The sequence below is a fragment of the Gigantopelta aegis genome, chromosome 7 (genome assembly GCF_016097555.1).
Source record: "Gigantopelta aegis isolate Gae_Host chromosome 7, Gae_host_genome, whole genome shotgun sequence".
NCBI classification, from domain to species: domain Eukaryota; kingdom Metazoa; phylum Mollusca; class Gastropoda; order Neomphalida; family Peltospiridae; genus Gigantopelta; species Gigantopelta aegis.
This window is the reverse complement of record NC_054705.1, coordinates 15,358,651-15,379,089: the sequence shown is the minus strand read 5'-3', so window position 1 is coordinate 15,379,089 and position 20,439 is coordinate 15,358,651. Positions and strand designations below refer to the sequence as shown.

Genomic DNA, 20,439 nt, shown 5'->3' with positions numbered 1-20,439 from the left:
TTAACTGTTACTTTATTTGTTTGCATTTACCATAGTTTGACACCCATTAGCCGATGTATTTTTCTTGCTGGGGTGTCTATTCTATTCTATCCTATTTTATCCTATTTATTTTCCATGTTTGTTTGTTTGGGTTGTTTTTGTTGTTGTTGTTGTTGTTTGTTTTGTTGTTGTTGTTTGTTTTGTTTTTTGGGGGTTCGGGGTTTTTTTCCCAGCTATATTGATTATTTCTTAATTTCACAAGTGATAATATGAATTTTAAGCATTTATATGTGCTTTTCTCATGTCGCGCGACATGACTTATATTTTCCACTTATAAGTGACTTATAAGTAAACGATTAGGATTGTGTATGCAAATGAGGTATCAATTATGTAATGTATATATGACATGTAGTTGAAGTATTAACCACATGTCATGTCTACAAGATCCACTTGGCCACGTGACGAAAAGTCCTTGGTCAGAATAGGTTGGACCACCACTCCTCATTAGCACTAGCAACATCAAGCCAGATATAATTTGCCTGCAAGAAACTTGGCTAGGAATCGGCACTAAAGATAAAAATTAAAAACTAAAGTATTTAAAATTCCAGGATATACAAGTTATTATAAAAATAGAGAAAATAGTACCAGAGGTAGAACAGCCACTCTAATTAAAAATATCATACCGCATACCGAAATTAAATATGATTTTATTAATAAAAACTTAGAAGTCCTAGGACTTACTATACAAAACGATAAAATGCCTATTGATATCATCAATGTTTATAGCCCACCGGGAACAGCCCATAATCAACTAACGTTAAGAGATTACAATAAACTCATAAACTCAAACAATAACTTAATTCTTGTAGGAGATTTTAATTGTCATAGCACACTGTGGGGAGGTCTGCACTCCGACGCACAGGGAGACATACTAGAGGAATTCATCAATACACACAATCTAGTATGTCTCAACGATGGCAGTACTACTTTTATACATGACTATCTGGGCACATCCGCCATCGACCTAACTATCACCTCTAACAATATAGGTGCAAACGCCCAATGGGAGGTGTTAGAAGCTCTCAATAGCGACCACCTCCCCATTCTAACCAGCTATAAATGTAATACTACTTATACAGAAGAAGAAAAATGTATACCTAAATTTAAATTTAATAAAGTTAACTGGGCTGGCTTTACAAGCGACTGTAGCAAAATTAAGTTAGAAAATAGCCTAAACATTGACGACGCCACTAATAAACTTACTAATAAAATAATAGAAATAGCTGAAAAGAATATTCCTAAAACTAAACCTTTCAATAAAAATAGACCAGTTAACTGGTGGACGGACGAAATTAAATCCAAATGCGGCTTTAGGAACATGATGCGTAAACTTTATAAAAAAAACCCCAGGGAAACAAGATTATCACACTAAATATAAAATAGCCAAAAACGAAGTAGGTAAGCTTATCATCAATGCTAAACAAGCCAGCTGGCATAAATTTTGCGGTGAAATTAACAATAGAACATCTATTAGAGAAATGTGGAAAAAAATTAAGGCTATTCAAGGACAACGCGCTAATTCCACAGTCCTTCAAAAACATAAAACAGCAACTACTAATAAACAAAAGGCCGACCTTCTCAGTAAAACTTTCAGTAAAAACAGTAGCAACGAAAATTTTCCTAAACAATTTTTTGAGAAACTTAAGAAAGATAACTCTCTACCAACTAATGATACTAAAACAGCAAATCACCCAACTACTGATAATTTAGAATTTAATAAACCGATAACAATGTTAGAATTAAAAACAGCTCTTAAAGCTAAAAAAAAAAGTACTGCCACCGGGCCTGATCAAATAAGTTACACATTACTCCAGCATATGCCAGATGTAGCTCTAAAGGTAGTGTTATCGCTCTTTAACCGAATCTGGAGGGAGGGTCAAATGCCCACTGCGTGGAAACATGCAGAATGCTTTAGTCTCCCTAAAGCGGAGAAAGACCATTCCCTCCCAGGGAGTTATAGACCGATAACACTCACGTCCCACATGTGAAAAACCTTAGAAACTATTATCAATAAACGACTCGACAATTACCTACTCGAAAATAACCTAATAACTAATGTACAGAGCGGATTTAGAACTAAACATTCAACAATAGATCAAATAGTTAGATTACAAAATAGTATTAATAATGCATTTCGAAAATCTCATAAGGTTTTAACAATATTCATAGATATTGAAAAAGCTTTTGATATGGTATGGCGTTAAGGTCTACTAAATAAACTACAGAGTAACGGTATTAAAGGTAATATGTTTAATTTTATCAACAATTTCATCCATAATAGATCAATCTCAGTTAGAGTGAACGGTCACTATTCAGATAGAACCGAAATAATTAATGGCATACTACAAGGTTCGGTCCTCTCACCAACCTTATTCAACATTTTTATTAATGACATAACTAAAGCACTTAATGCTAAAGGAAAAACAAAAACGACCATGCCATTAAACACAGCACTATTTGCCGATGATTGCGCCATCTGGCGCACAGGCAACACAACCACTAATTTATTTCACCTAATGCAAGCTGATATGAATAAACTTAACAAATGGGCCCTAGACTGGGGCATTAAACTATCAGAAACTAAAACTGTCTATATGCTTTTTAATAAAGTCAATAAATCAGATAATCACCAACTTAAATCAGGTGATAAAATAATTCCAAGAGTTAAAACATTTAAATTTCTAGGTGTAACCTTTGACTCAAAACTAACCTTTAGTGACCATATCAATGACATAGTCAGGAACTCAAAAAATACTCTAAACTTGTTAAGAGCCATCTCAGGTACCAGCTGGGGAGCGCAAACAGAGGCAATGCTTATGGTTTACAAAGCATGCATACTCTCCAGAATCGATTATGGAGCCCAAGCCTACAGTTGCGCCGCCCCCAAACTGTTACATAAATTAGATGTTATTCAAAACCAAGCTCTTAGAATCATAGCTAAAGTTCCATCAAATACCAGCGGACAGAGCTTAGAAGTTGAGTTTAACATTATGCCACTGAAATATCGTCGCAATCTTCAACATCTTAATTATCATCTAAAAATCCACTCTCTTAAACTAGATCACCCAGTTCAGGAACTCACTCCTATCATAGTTAAACCAGGACTAGTATTCAAAACCAATCAAAATCTTAATGATTCTTTTGCCACTAAAGCTAGTAAAATAGAAATAGAAGTAGGTATAGATAACACGCCAGTGGCACTATACCATATCAATCAGCCAGTCGAGTGCCACACACCATATCTAATTAAACAAGCTACGGATTCAACTCCATTTCCACCACTTAAGAAAATCCTGTTCGAAGCCGCAGCCAACGAAAATTACCCTGAGCACATCCATATCTTCACGGATGGCTAAAAAAAATCCAGATAACGGTAGGGTTGGCTTCGCAGTAGTTGAAGAAAAAATATCTAAACACTCTAAATTAGTTAAATACGCCAGGCTGTCAGATAACCTATCAGTCTATACAGCAGAACTGACAGCCATCTATGAAGCCCTAATCTGGATTAAAACTAAACAATACTCTAAAAGCGTTATTTTTTCAGATAGTCTTAGCTCTATCCAATCACTTCAAACTAATAAATCTACCAGGCCAGATATCCTCGCAGCCATCCAAAATAAACTTCATGAACTAAACCAGCTTAATTTAATAGTAGTATTCGAATGGGTCCCAGCTCACGTAGGTATAATTGGCAATGAAATAGCTGACTATGGAGCCAAAACTTCACTTTCAATCACTAGCAAAATTACAGCACTACCTTTAGGAATATCAGAACTACTGTCAAAAGCAAGAAAACACTACATTAATCAATGGCAGGCCAACTGGGACCTAACAACCAATACATGGCACTATAACATCAAACCACAGGTCAACTCTATCCGACCTAAACACTTAAACACTTATGTGGATAAAATAATTACTAAATTGCGCATAGGTAAATCTTCGTAGCTCAACAGCTGCTCTTTCACCAATAAAAACCCTGACTGTGAGTGTGGCACCCGGGAAGACATGACACACTATCTCCTGGGTTGCACGCTACACAACAGCCAGAGAAAACTAATGATAGAAGCCAACCACAATAAACCAATTACACCTAACTTTTTACTTAACCCTGATAAATATCTAAAACATAAAACCTTCAAAGCAGTATATCAATTCGTCCAGACCACCAAACCAAAACTATAAGTGCCACGTACTGCCCGCCTTGCCAGCGTTCGGTCGACGCGGACCACCAACCCGACTGATCGCAGGCAGGATGGGAAACCGTAGCACACCCATCGGGCTCCTGACAGTCATAAAGTTAAAAACTAAAATTAGACAATGATCGCAACCACCCGCATGTACGTCTGCCGGAGGGAAGAGCGACCTTCTGCACTCGACCGACATGCACTCCAATCCGGGGGACCAACGATCTATAATTAAGATAAGTAATTAATACGCTGCTTAACTCGTGACACCCGTGATCCCTGGATGGAACATCCACCTTACGCACTCGAACAGACCACGTATTCCAACCCGGGGAGAGAACGGTGAAACGACAAAATTAAAGCATATACCTAGCCAAATTAGCTGGCACAAATTCAGCAATAAATTAACAATTACTCAAAACCACCCGCCTGTACATCTCTCGGACGGAAGAGCGACCTTAAGCACTCGACCAAACAAGCACTCCAACCCGGGGATCAACGGCGGGATGATAGCGAATGATTTAATAACCGCTAGATATGACAATGCTTGAATCGTGACACCCGTGATCCCTGGATGGAACATCCACCCTACGCACTCGAACAGACAACGTATTCCAACCCGGGGGGAGAACGGTGAAACGACAAAAGTAAAAGCATATACTCAACCAAATTAGCTGGCATAAATTTAGCAATATAAATTAACAATTACTCAAAACTACCCGCCTGTACATCCCTTGGATGGAAGAGCGACCTTACGCACTCGACCAGGCACTCCAACCTGGGGATTAACGGCGGGGCGGTAGCGAGTGATTAATAACCACTAGATATGCCAATGCCATCCAGACCTAACCACGATAACCATATTATTCTACTGTAAATATGTTCATGTTCTGAAGCTCGTGATTGACAACTGGCATGCACCACTCGCTTTTTTTCTTCTTTTTTTCTTCTTTTTTTTTCTTTCGGTTTTTTTTTTTTCTCTTCTTCTTCTTTCTTTCTCACTAAGACAGGGTCGAAGTCGCAGTAACCCAATTGGCTAATTAACCAGCCAATCAACATCGTTACATAATCAACCAAGATAGGACACCACTAATTATCGCCTATTTTTTGCAGCACTCTCATTGGTCCAATCCAGCCAATCACGGATCAAGAACCCCACTACACCTAACTGTAAATAAACTGCACGAATTTGTCTTTGCACCCGCACCATGTTTTATTTTTTATTTTATTACTGATGCATTCCATCCTAGCTAACTAAGGTAAGTCAACTAGGGTTCCAGAAGCAAAGACATGCAAGAAAACCGATACCCAACTATCCAGATAGCCTGAAGACAAACCAAGTAAGCCTACTAAAATCCTATATTTAGGGGGCGGGAATCAAAATTCTTCAAACTAAGGACCTAGATCGGTGCATATATGTATACAATTGCTACTGGCCACCGTTAGTTTCGTTTTATTGCATTGGTAATAAAGTTAAGTATGCCAAGCACTAGGCTTTTAAACCAATACCTACACTATAAGGGTTTAACCCTTCAAATTAGATAGCTATACAAGGACGGAGGGGGATGGGTGGTCATGAATGACCATTGAACTCACTAGAATAGCTAGACAATAGGTACAACCGTAACACAAAACTAGTATTCACACACAGACTACACGCTCACTACATCAGTACACAGGGTGCATTGACTAATGATAACAATGCACCCGCCCCCATTTAATGGCCCAGCACGTACTCTAATAAGGAACCGGACAAAAGAATACCGTTCCGAGTACACAATTGCAATGCACCCGGGGGAAGCAGCTGAACAAAAGAATATCGGCCTCCCCCACCCAAACCCCCAATACTTGCTGCTGGTAATAACTTGGTACATGGTGATGCCTCGACCAGAAGCGGTCAGGCCCTTATAAGGGCCCTGTGGGCAACCTAGGGAGACACCACAGCATCGTAAAGGTCTAAAATTAACGAGCTACTCTCGATTCACTAATATCAAAACCTATATTAGCTCGGCCATTTACCTTTCGACCGACCGTTCAAAATTGCGCCAAATTCCCTCAATCAAAATTGCGCACCCTTTTCTCTTTGGCATTTAACTGCTCCATTCAAATTCCATAGCACCACCACCACCACCACCCGCCTGCTACCGATTTGATCGGGCTGCTGGTGCTCCCTTGCACCTGCCAGTGCAGGCGGTCCCTCCTCTTCCCTCCCCCCCCCCCCCCCACACCTTTCCTGTCATGGTGCGTGCGCTACAACAGCTTGTTCTGAATGTGCACGTAAAACCCTATGACATGACATAACCACCACTCCTTTGGGTGTCGGTTGCGTTTCTGTTGACGTCCATGCATAGCGAATTGAACAATTCGATAGCTTCACGTGTCACATTCAGATACTTTTTGGATAGTTCTTTCAGCATCCGATCACGTCCACCGTGGCCTGTTGAGCTAATTTTAATCAGATTGCTGTTACTGCAAGTGTTAATATAACAATTACCGGAATTGTTTCCTAGGGTTACGTCATAGTCTATGAGACGACAAGTTTATGTCCTCAGTGAATAAAAGCCATTATCATTTTTGATATGAGTTTGTTAACCAGAACATTACAAAATTGGCGACGAGGTAAATATGGAACTTAGATATTATGGCAATTTACGGTAGAATCAATCCGTTTAATCAGGATGTCGAATCTTGGAATGCGTACACCGAACGCCTATCGGACTACTTCGAAGCTAATGCAGTTACGGACGGGTCTAAACAATGAACTATTTTGTTGAGTGTTATTGGACCAAAAACGTATGCATTAAACGCGCTCAGTCACGGTTCGTTGTCCTAATTATTGACCCCAAAAATTATTATATGATAATATATACATTTGATTTGTGCCTAAAGTACTTTATCGAACCATCTACATAACCACCATATCATTTATTATTCATATATATAAATTGAATTATGGCGACGGTCCACAATTCAGAAAAGAAAAACGGATATTTGGAGAGTAGAGGTGTGACGTATTATTTTTGATTCACATGACGGGCATCCCCAGAATAAGTGTAGTGTCAAAACGAGTTACCAAGCTCGTGTAGCGAGAACGCTTGACCGTCCTCTGCGATGTAGGGTAAATACAAAAACAAACAAACAAAAAACAACAACAACAACAACATGTACTGAATCATAATAAGCTTATAAATTAATATATTTTAGTAACAGAAGCATGTTAAACGTCAATAATCCCGACTAGTTAGGCCGCAAAAAACTCTAAACATCTGGATCACAAACACCTTATGCCATAGCAGCTGACTTGGGATAGGAATTGTTACATTTTTAAAGAATACTCTGAACTAGACAGTGTTTATATACGATGTGACTATAAAAACGACTGCCGTGTATATAGCATCCGCTAACGAGGGCTGGCTATATTCACAGCAAAAATGTATATAGGCGGTAAATAAGCATTTGACTGATCCATATTACCGACAAGAGGAATACATACTGTACAGTGCGTTTTCTGAACAAGAGAGGCGGGGGGGGGGGGGGGGGGGGGGGGGGAGTTAAGAGTATACGAATCTAGCTGAACCTTTTGTGTACGTTTTCCATAGACATATGAATAGCGTAATATTGCCCATTCATTACTAAAAAAATTAAAATAATAATAATAAATAAAATAATAATAATAATAATAATAATATTTAATTTTACCGCAAATAAATATGACTGACAGGTTATTTTGTATTTAGTCATATTTCAAATGCGCAAAATTGCAAGGGGCAATAAAACTCAAAATACTTCTTTTTTATATATATATACCAGTAACGCGGAGATCACTCCCGGGTCCTCCTCTAAATTTATGTAATGTTTCTGTAACAACCACCCCCACCCACCCAACAGCGACGTGATTTTACCAACATTATAATACATGTAATTATAATAACAACAACAACAACAATAATAATAATAACAATACACAACTATTATTATTATTAGACTACTACTACCTTTTTAGGGTGGAGGGGGCGCTGTTTTATGGGGGGGGGGGGGGTGGCTATAAAAATTAAAGATTAATGTACGTGCACACACGCACAAATGACAGGCTGAACTTGTCCCTGCACGTAGAACTGGATTCAGCTGGGTTAAGTAATAATTAAGCCAACCTTTGGACAGCAAAATATGCGACAGTATACTGGGGGGGGGGGGGGGGGGGGGGGGGGGGTTGCGATATACATTAAACCGAATGACCACTTTGCGAATCAGTCAAAATAATTTCCAAACATTTAACGAAAAACGACTGGCTGGTCGTATGTCACATTGGTGACGATAAAAAAACATGCTATTCGTTTTCGAACCAAGCACTATAGCGTTGTAACCGTCTAGACATTATCCCCTGCTAAATTCCATGCACACGCGCCTGATAATAATAATAATAATAATAATAATAATAATAATAAATGGTGAGTTCATGTTCCTACTCTTCATTATTTTATTTCAGCGTATTCGCAGTTATTTTCATCATGAAATAAGTTTTATTATTATTATTTGCCATGTATATAGCCGGCCCTCATTTGCCAAGTCTCTGTACACGGTGGTCGTTTATATACAATTCAAAAGTATATTATACGGCTGTCTTTTATATAGCCTCATCACTACGACTCTATTTTGCCGTATTTTGTATGACATTTCACAAGAAGAGTTCCAAATTTTAAAAATGAAGCGTGTCATGGAATTCCCTCGATCGTAGTTCAACTAAAATGTTTTGGATCATACAATAACTAGGTTTGGTATTCCAAATTAATGTAATTTCCGTTTATAATCCATATTTAGATAAATAAGGACCCCTAAATCTGTGATTGAGCGCCTTTAATGCGAACTCTAGTATCTCCTGACCGTCCTACTGACAAAACGTTTGAAGAATTAATACAGGTTATCCCAGATCACCACACCCAAAACCCTTGGTTATCGTTCAGCGATTTAAATTTAAGACGTTTCCAGACTTTGTTGCTGAATTGAGACGTCAAGCGGAACATTGTGAATACGGTGTAATGTTAGATGACATGCTGCATGATAAAGGTGTCCCAAAAACATTTACTTTTCGAAGCAAACCTAAATTCCAGTTGTGCACTAGAAATTTCGCGGAGTATGGAAATGGCTGCTCACAATGTGACATGCATTCAAAATGGTATGCATGGTCCTGTTTCTTCACGACAGGAAGAAAAGGTAAATAAAATGGTTCACAAAAACAAAAAAAACAATCTTGGACATAAAGAAAACAATCACAACACGTCTAAAGAATTTTTTAGTCGCCGTGCTAAAAAGTTTAGAAATCCGAACATGAAGTGTTACAGATGTGATGGATCATATTCTTCTGATAAGTGTCGTTTCAAAGATACTATTTGCAACTTGGGTCTACTGAATTATTATGTAAAATTCCTTCCTACCTTTCCACTGTTTTGGCTCCCTTGCATATCTTGCTGAGAAAAGATGTAAAATGGCAATGGATAAGTAACCAAGAAAAAACATTTTCAGAGTAAAAAGAAACCTGCTTCAGTCTTCCAAAGTGTTGGTGCATTATGATGTCAATAAAGAATTAATTCTGGCTTGTAACGCTTCACGGTATGGCATTGGGGCTGTACGATCACACAAAATGCCTGATGGAACAGAGAAACCTGTAGCTTTCACCTCTAGAAACCTGAACTTAGCCGAGAAAAAGTATTCGCAAATTGCAAAAGAAGCACTCTCCGTAGTGTTTGGCGTTAAAACGTTCAACTCGTATTTGTTCGGTCGAACATTTTGCATTGCAAATGACCATAAGCCACTACAAACACTGTTTGGGAAATTTAAAGGAATTCCAACAATGGCTTCCACTCGTATATAGAGATGTGCATTATAACTCTTTCTGCCTACAATTATACATTCAGGTATATTCCGGGAAAGGACATTGGGCATGCTGACGCCATGAGCAGACTTCCACAAGGTCCGTAGAAACGCATCCACATTGACTATGCTGGTCCTTTCGTGAACAAAATGTTTCTGATTATAGTTGATGCTTTCTCAAAATGGATGGATGTACATGTGATGATAACAGCAACTTCGCAAGCTACAATTGAGAAACTCGAAATGACATTTGCCAACGTTGTATCCGATAATGGAACTTCATTTACAAGCTGCGAATTTGAAGCATTCATGGCTCGAAACAATATCGAACATACAGACTGCTTCCTACCACCCAGAATCCAACGGATTAACAGAATGTTGTGTCCAAACGTTCAAAGAAGAAATGAAAAACAAAATCGAAAGGTGATCTATACAATCAAAAGTGTCTCGCGTTTTGTTCAGATACCGAGTTATGCCACACTCGACGACCATCGGAGGAAGTTGAGAACTAATCTTGACCTCCTTCACCCTGATGAGACTGCAAAAATTAAAAAGGTTCAAGCAAAACAAAACGTTCATCATGATACACAATGTAAGAACAAAACATTTTCTGTTGGTGACAAGGTATTTGCAACAACGTTTGGTAGAGGTTCTCGCTGGATTCTAAGCACCATTATAAGTCAAACCAGTTCGGTATCCGTGATCAAAACACTTGAAGGTCAGATTATTTCGTAGACACCATGACCAATTGAAACACCGTTACACAAATGAAACTGTGTATTCTGATGTTATTCTGTATTCCGTGGATACCACACAACATACTACACTTGTAAACAGTCAATCCATTGTGCTCAACCCTGTGCAGCACAGTCAACCCATTGTGCTCAACCCTGTGCAGCGCAGTCAACCCAGTGTGCATGCTCAACCCTGTGCAGCAGTCAACCCATTGTGCTCAACCCTGTGCAGCGCAGTCAACCCATTGTACATGCTCAACCCTGTGCAACGCAGTCAACCCATTGTGCTTAACCCTGTGCAGCGCAGTCAACCCATTGTGCTCAACCCTGTGCAGCAGGCCGCTCCAGAGCCTGTCAACCCTCCAGTTCCTGTTCGCAGAGGTACTAGACATTCAAAACCACCAGACAGACTGAATCTCTAAGTGCAGAGATATTTCACAGTGTTATTGCACAGATATATCAGTGTTATTTTAGTATTGTTCTAAAATGAGTTGTTTGCTCTGAAGTTAATGTGCAAGGTTAACATTTCAGTTAGATAAACAAGTTAAACACTGTTCGGGATGAATAACAGTGTGTGTTAAGATACTATGTACTGTTGCAGATAAATATACATTTTAGTTTATTTGCATCACAAAAGAATGTGAACTCTAATGCGGGATTAAGTTAACCATGTTAGTATCCAGTAACATTAATTCAGTACATTTTCAAGGAATTATGTTTTAAACCTAGAGGGAAATGAATGTAATGTTTATACCATTAATACCAATAGCGATATAGAAACTATTATCGTTTAGTTACTGTTGCCCAAGTGTTAATATAAGAATTACCGGAAATGTTTCCTAGGGTTACGTCATAGCCAAGAGACGACAAATCTATGTCCTCAGTGAATAAAAGCCATTTTCATTTTTGATATGAGTTTGTTGAACCAGAACATTACAGATGTTAAAAAATGTCTGAATGTTGCATCAGTTACAGGAGGATTCAAATTCTTTATTGCTGTAAGTTTTTACAATTTATCAGCATTATACAAATATAAACAAAACAAATTAAATACTGTACAGGATAATGGTGGAGAGTGGTTTACTTTATTGAATACATAATATATACTAATATGTATGTGCCCCCCCCCCCCCCCCAACACACACACTTAGCAGCAGCGATGATTTTTATATATTTATGCATGTATTTTTAGATATATATGTGTGCCCCCCCCCCCCCCCCACACACACACACGTGTTGGCACCTTACTACGCACGTGGATTTAGATCAAATGTGTGGCATCAAACTAATTTGCGCTAATCGTGATGACGTTATATTACCGATGAAGACAACTTTAGTCCTGTGATTTATTACCCCAGCGGTCACTCATAACATGGAAAATAGTTTCCATATTTTCTCAGTGAGAAATATTCTGCATGGGCCTAATGAACATTACTATTGGACGATTTGACGATTACAAACCAATGACCTTGTCGGTATTAAATATGACGTCATCACGATTTGGCAAAAACACAAAATGACGTCATGTAGTTTAAAGAGTTTGCGTTTACGGCTCTCTGTTTTGGGTGTTAAATTAGGAGATAACTATATGGAGTTTTTTTAATTATTATTTGTGGGTTTATTGTCTATTTGATCCTGTAAATGAAATATGTGCAGGAATCAAATAGACAATAACACCAGCAAATCTAAAAACTCCATATGGTTATGTCCATTGTAAACTGAATCGTTTTTCTTTGGACTGTGTATTTGGTATTTCTTGAACAAAATACCTGGCTACAATCTAACTGTAGACCCTTGAATCTTCAACTTCGCCTGTTCCAATTGCTAATGACGTCACTTTCTAATGACGTCATTGACTTTCCGGGTGTTATTTTAATTTGATCCCGGAGTGGTGTGGTGGTCATTCAGTATGACGTATGATGTAGTGAAGTAGTTGGCTTGTCCTTCTCGCTTTCAGCTGCAGCCGCCAGATAGCCTAATGGTGAAAAGGTGGACAGAGGCATGTAAGTCCCACCCTTCTGGTACATAACTTCTCGACAGACAAGACTCCCTCAGTGCCCCCTGCATATGTAGCTTGGCACATCATGGTAACTGGACCTTTGCAGACCCAGGCTAGACTGAGGGGGATCTCGGAGCAGCTGGAGCCACAGAGGTGCAGTGTGCCTGACCCATCAGCATATGGACACGCTCTGACACTCACTAATCTAGCTCCAACTATGGATAAATAGCACGGACAGACAGAGTACGCAAGTCATGGAAGACAATCTGTCTAAGAGAAGGAAAACTCTAAACTCAAACCCGAACAGATGCCAATCGTCAGCATTGGCATGCAAGACATCTAGGAGATGGACACTCCAAAATCAAACCAACGGGCAGGCAGAGCTCACAAGCCCAGTAAGGCAACCTGCCTATAAGAGAAGGACAACTCAGATTACAAATCACCCGGGTGGAATGGACTCGTCAGTCATGAAAGGCAACCATTCTTGGGGAGGAGGCTACCCCAAGTAAAAATCCAAACCATCGAAGTCAGAAGACATCAGCCAGTTTGGCGTGGGGAAAAAATCTGATGTTTACGCACTTACAATCATATGGCCGTACAAATATCATTAGAAAGATGTGGTTTCATCCTGTTTGACCGCAGCCAGGATAGGACGAGGCCGGGCTCCCAGTCTCGAAGGGGCCCAAACCAAGCTACTGACCGCGGCTCTGAATCTCCTGCCATGACTGACCAGAGTTGAGCTACCAGTCACCAACAATTTCGCATCATGCACTGGAATGCCGAAGGGGTGCGAAAAAAGAAGACAGAGCTGCAGAACTGTCTAAAAACTGAAAGTATCGACATTTGCTGTATCCAAGAATCCCATCTTAACAATTCCCTCAGATTCTTTGTCAGAGGATGTGATATCTACAGACAGGACCGGGAAGATCGACCAAAGGGTGGATTAATAATACTTGTAAAGAACTGTATACCATCTGTTGAATCAAAAAGATCTGTGGACACAGACACAGAATACATAACAGTAAAACTTCTCCTACCACACAGGAACCTGACTGTTTGCAATCTCTACAGCCCACCAAACAAGATGATCCAGCTATTCAACATACAGCCAAATGAAGAAAACTGGATTATAGTGGGCGATTTCAACAGTCACTCTCCCAGTTGGGGTTATAAAAGTCTTGATTCCAAGGGTGAAGAAGTAGACGAATGGATGATTAGCAACAACCTCATTAACAAACACCTTCTACTTAAGAGCCTGGCGAACAACCAGTAACCCTGATCTAGCCATTGCCACCGATGACATCCACAAGATCACTGCCAGGGAAGTCTGTCACCAGCTCTGTGGTAGTGACCATAAGCCTGTCATCCTAAATATAAAAAGGCAGACCAGCTTCGGTGGAAGTACGTTACAAGCCAGCTGAAACTACAAAAAAAGCAAACTGGAACCTTTTAAAAACACTTACAGACTAATTGTAAGAAAATCGGCATCTCAAAGCAGTGTAGACCGAAATACCTGCATGTTCACATCTGCCATTTTTGATCCTCTGTCTCCCTTTCCGCCCCACTTGGAGAGCTAAGCTCAAACTACAGAGCAGAAGTGCAAGCCCTTATTATCGCAATAAAACATCTGACTGAGGAAGAAGGACAACATAACATAGTGCTTCTCACTGACTCCCTGTCTGCACTCCAGGCACTTTCATCAGGACACACAGACCATATCACCAAACTGCTGCAAACTAAGCTAAACGTCCTTGCCCAAAGCCGAAAAGTAACCCTCCAGTGGATCCCAGCACACATAGTAGTTGCAGGCAATGAAAAAGCTGACCAACTGGCCAAAGCAGGTAGCTGCCTTCCACAAACCCAATCCTCCATTTCATATGGTGAAGCCAAGACTCTTCTAAAATGAAAGTTCAAATGTGATTGGAAGACCAGAAATAATGGATACACCCCTGACAAAGACTGCATAAACCAGTTAGACAGGAAAGAACAAACCATAATTTTCTGTCTGCAAACTGGACATTGCCGGCTGAAAAAACACCTGAAAAAGATGGGTCTCGCAGATACTGCCCAATGTGAATGTGGTGCTGAAGAACAAACGCTAGAACACATCCTACAAAACTGCCCACACCTGGAAGAGAACCGTCAGAACGTTTGGACACAAGACACACCCCTCAATAGCAAACTCTGGGGACTTCTTGATGACCTCCGGAAGACGTCACATTTCGTCATCGCGTCCGGATTATTGATCTAATATGGCCAAATCTTGATTGAACGCAGAAGAAGAATTTGATCCCGGAAAAAGAATGTAATTAACCAATGACAATACAGAACACACTCGCAGTCAGTTTACAATTTATAACAAAATGTAATTTTAATGCAATTCGTTATAGATTATTTTAGCAGAAGAGAACTTTTGTTTTTGAAAATTATCTATGAACGTGATTAAAGGGAAATACCCTAGCTTTTAAACACCAAGGAATATTTTTCAGCCTAGACCCTAGTTTCAACCCGTAAATATGGACACCAAGTTTGGTTAATTTACAAACCTGTAACAAATTCGGATACAACAGAGTAAAACAAGAGTCTGTGACGTTGAAATACCTTTAAAAATAGACTAAAACGCGACTTCATAACTGTTACTTCTCAGACGCACGTGCGTTTTTAAAAATATGATAATAAATGGCTTTAATAGTGAGAAATGTGCCTTAGTGTTTAAAAACTAGGGTCTGTCACTTTAAATTACAAAGTTATAGCAATACTCAGAACAATGCGTAAAGTGGTTTACATCATTTCTATACACGTACGTGCATATGTGTGGAAATAAAGGCTTTTAGAGAGAAAAACATAGCTGGGGTAACAAACTCGGTACCAGTTATTATCAAATTTATGTCCCTCGTGAAATAATTTTCATTTGTCACTCGCTAAAGCTCGTGACAACTGAAAATTATCAAAGGCGTAGCAGCTCGTGACAACTGAAAATTATGAAAGGTGTAGCGCCCATTACGCACAGTACCCATGTGTGTAATGCAAAAAAAATCATTTAAAAAATAGGTCGAGGCTGTCTGTAATTGTTCTATAAAATATCCTCTTAAAATTGACTCGAAAAAAAGAAGAAGATAGAAAACAAAATGCCTCAGAAAAGGCTCAGAATGTATCTACAGGCGTCCAGAGTTTCAAAATGTTCACGGGGGGAAGCCCCCTGAATCCCCCCGCGCTGGCAGTCCTATTTTTGTTTTCTGGCTACCCTCAGATTATTTCACTCGGGACATAAATTTGATAACTGGTAACTCGTTTATTATCGGGTTTACTAAATATAGAATGAAAATGTTATTTTAGAAGAGTTATAGGATAAACAGAATTCGCTACTCGTCTTTTTTTAATATGTAATTTATCAACCTCTCCAACTTAATTGGCATTTGTCTCGGTCGCGTCGACAAATACCGACTAACATAGACTCGGTTGATATTTTCCATATTAAAAAATACTAATGACGAATTCTCTATATATTTACAAATATAAAAGAACTTGCCTGCTGTGTTAAAGAGAACGAGGAGAAGGAATCCAATGAGAACTACTTCTCTCATGCTTCTCCTTCAATCTTGTACTGCTAAAAAAAATTTAATAAAAATAATAATAATAAATATATATATATATATATATATATATATATATATATATATATATATATATATATATATATATATATATATATATATATGGTGCTATATATTACGACAATACAACCCAATACATACGTGAATGTAAAGTGCACTGTTTACATAGGCTACCTTATCAGCCGACATTAACGCTAGCGATTATTTTTTTTATTTTATTTTTTCATTTATGCTTATTATAAATTAAAATAATGTGTTTTTTATTATGTTTTATTATTATTAATTTAAAAATATATGTATATTTGTTTATTTCACATCCTTCTGTTATTTCTTTTTTTCTTTTTGTGGTAACGAGTTTATTAGGCCTACTCGTATTCTTGTACATTGTCCTATAACATTAATGTAGGGTAGTGATATCAGCCCCCCCCCCCCCCCCTTCCAAAGACAAAACAACAAATAGTAGCTTGGTGTCGAATTTTTAATGAGTCACATACACAAATACACTGACACGTATTGTGCGCGCGCGTGCGTGCGTGTCTGTATGTGTGTATCTGTGTGTGTGTGTGTGTGTGTGTGTGTGTGTGTGTGTGTGTGTATTTTATTAACTGTATTGTTATCTATTTTTGTGGTTGTTATTTTGTAAATGTATGCCAAACGTGGCGTTTTCATGCTTTTTAAATTATATTTGGAGAAGTGCATTCGCCCGCTCAAAAATGAAAATATAAAACAAATCCAGAAAACGTTTTATTTACGTTCATGGTCGCCCTGCCGTTTGGTCCACATACACAAACAAACGCACATACGCGTAATCTCTACGAATGTTTGTATGTATTTTACTATAACATTTTCTCTTTTACAAAACTTAAAACAAAACAGAAACGTTAATGACCAAACTGAGGTATCAGAATTTAAAAATCGTAGCTCTGTGCCAGAAAGAACCAAAATGTGTTGACAATAACATCGACTGCCACTTTCTATCAGTGTATCATCTCAGAACTGCAAGCTCACAATTACCAGGAAGCCTGCAGCAAATTATACCGCTAAAATGCACGATACGTTTCCTGCAGCATGATATAATAGTTTCAGAAGCAGCTTTTGCTTTCCATCTTACTTTTGTAAGTATTCTAGATACATCCAGCATTCCTAATTGTCGAAAGTGAAAGTAAAAATCACAAGCGTTTATCTGCGTACCCCGTAAGACATTTATCTCATGCCTTCCACGTTATTGTTAAAACGTTTATATTACGAGTCGCACATGAAGGCTAATTTCTCAAACTCCTTCTCAATTTCTAACATTCGCTTTCAGACCAAAATTCCTGCTAGTCTACAAAATGAATTTCGAACCCCCATTTGAATTGTCTGCATTATTTCACTACACAGATCACTTCCGGATGAGAGTTCATTCGTCACGGTCCACTATAGTTTCTAATTGCAGGGTTGAAAATTAACATGAAAACCATGGTCGCCAGCAGGGCCAGTTGAAGAAAAATCTTACTGGCCCTTCTCAAATTCAACTAGCCCTCCAATTTAACTGCACAGCGAAAATCACAACTAGAATTTTCTTTGTTGAATAACAACCATGTATAATAATAACCATGTATATAGTCCGTTTGCGTCAAAAGGAAAAAGATGAAATGGCATGTAATTTCAAAATGAATAAAGTTAAAATTCATGTTATAAAACATATTATTAAGTTTTAAACCCATACCAACCCAAATAACATTTTTGAAAAAAAAAATCCATTATAAATAAAAATATTTCTTTACAAATTACCATTAAATGATACAAATTAAATATAATTTTTAATACAGGTGCAAAGAAAGATGCTAGAACAGCCAATTTATGCAGCTTCACTTGCATTGTCTCTGAAGTAATCGAAAGTGCAGTACAAAGAGACTAAAGCCTTAAAATGTAGAAATGCGCGTGTTTTAGCACATTAGTCTTGGAGTGGCAGTCTTCTTTATGGCGATGAAAGAGTGGCTGTCCTCCTATAGACAAGGCACTAGATAAAAATTCATGGAATCATCCACTATTTTGCCAAATACCCATTCGACTCTGATCTCGTATTATGGTTTTGTCGTTCAGATTACCTTGGATGGAAAAGATTTCACCTATGCAGTTTTATTGATTTTTTATTATAATTTACACTGACAATTTTTTTTATTTCAGATGGTACGGGTTTACAATTTAATAAACTAATATGTTTTTATATGAAGATTATATGCCAATTAATTGACTTTTGGCATAACCCCTGTAGTAATGGAAAATTACAAGATAAATTTTGATTTTGTCCCAGAATAAAATACTACGAAGCTAATTAAATAGGATTAATTTGTACCATAACATTTAATAATGTCAAAAAGTAGGTCTACTAGATAATTAAGCCGAAGACTTAAAAAATTTTTTTTTTAAATTCAAGTGTCTAAAATACGTTTTGAGCTATATTTGTTTACAGCTCCAGACCAAAATCGTAGAAGCTGGGACCGAGTCTGGTCAGTCCGGCGCTGTCAAAATATAGAACATGTTCTGGTATATCGGTTTCTGCCAGATACGTTCGCTCCAGGAGAGACGCGGTGTGTTTTGTCACATTGGTCATTCGATTTAGTTTCAGTGCGTTTCTTTTTTAACTGGTAGTGCCATACTCGCCAGACACTAAAATCGATGGTCGCCCAACGGACTACCTTCGTAAAATTCTTAGTCGCCCTTGGCCAATAAAGGTCGCCACGGAAGGAAGGAAATGTTTTATTTAACGACGCACTCAACAAATTTTATTTACGTTTATATGGCGTCAGACATATGGTTTAGGGACCACACAAATATTGAGAGAGAAAACCCGCTGTCGCCACTTCATGGGCTACTCTTTTCCGATTAGCAGCAAGGGATCTTTTATATGCACCATCCCTCAGACAGAATAGTACATACCACATACCTTTGTTACACCAGTTGTGGAGCACTAGCTGTATTTTGTCCATGTTGTTTTGTAATATTGTGCATTGACTTTTTGGGACATGGGTGTATAGCGCAAGAGACAGCCGGAGTGAATCGGTTAATGAACCACCTGTTCGGACCGGTACTACAGCCACATGCGGTCATATAGTAAAACACCTGAGACGGAAATGTTCTCAATTTTGGAATGAAAATAAATTTTCATATAATGTATGTTCGCAATGGTGTATGTTATTAGTGTCAACGAGAACCCGTTCTATTGCCATTCTTCATTTGAAGTTGGGCAATTTAACATGGAATTCAGTGGCAGATGACATCGGTGTAGTGAGACCTAAATGTAAATATATGACAGCTGCGCATTGGTAAAGGCTCTTATAGACTGGATGTGGCGTAAACGTGAGATCAGACTGTTGTGTTTGATGCATCTGCGGCTTGCGTTTAGGGCATATACACCAACTGCGTTCAGACGGGCGCATCCAGTCTACTAGTAGAGTCTACTCTAGACACTCGTTGAAACTAATGTTTTTCGATTTTTTTTTTTTTTTTTTTTTTTAGGCGGAACTCACAAACGCACCACATCCACGCGCACATGAGCTTTATAATTACCAAAGGAAACATATTTGTTTTCAAAGGTTTATGAAACTTACCTATAATACAAGACTCTTGTTTTTAAAACACTACCTGATGTAAACGTGGCCGGCCGTTAAGAACTTCTGATATATTGTGATGACACGTGGATGTACATATCACGAGTTTTATGCAGATACGTGGTAGTCTCATTAATTCTGAGTTGGACGTCAAACCAATATGTTGCAGTGTTTGGTAGGAAACCAAAAACCTACATCCACATGCATACAGGGGGCGATACGTAGTCCAGTGGCAAAGCGGTCGCTTCATGCGCGGTCAGTTTGGGATCGATCCCCGTCAGTGGGCCCATTGGGCTATTTCTCTGGGATGGGATGGTGCATATAAAAGATCCCTTGCTGGTAATCGAAAAAGAGTAGCCCATGAAGAGGCGACAGCGGGTTTCCTCCCTCAATATCTGTGTGGTC

At 38.6% G+C, this 20,439-nt stretch overlaps 1 protein-coding gene across 3 annotated transcripts in view; it reads right to left on the bottom strand.

Moving 5' to 3' along the window:
* Window positions 1–20,224, bottom strand: part of LOC121377317 — a 166,255-nt gene extending 146,031 nt beyond the window's left edge. Inside the window, exons 1-2 of one of the 3 annotated variants that reach the window (XM_041505254.1) lie at window positions 20,035–20,224; window positions 16,357–16,434 (exon numbers count right to left, since the gene is read on the bottom strand). In XM_041505254.1, coding sequence (XP_041361188.1) covers window positions 16,357–16,411 — 55 coding nt within the window. In that variant the 5' untranslated portion in view covers window positions 16,412–16,434; window positions 20,035–20,224. The remainder of the gene's footprint in view (window positions 1–16,356; window positions 16,435–20,034) is intronic. The other 2 variants (XM_041505255.1, XM_041505257.1) reach the window with 2 other exon arrangements.
* Between the last annotated feature and the right edge of the window lie 215 nt (window positions 20,225–20,439).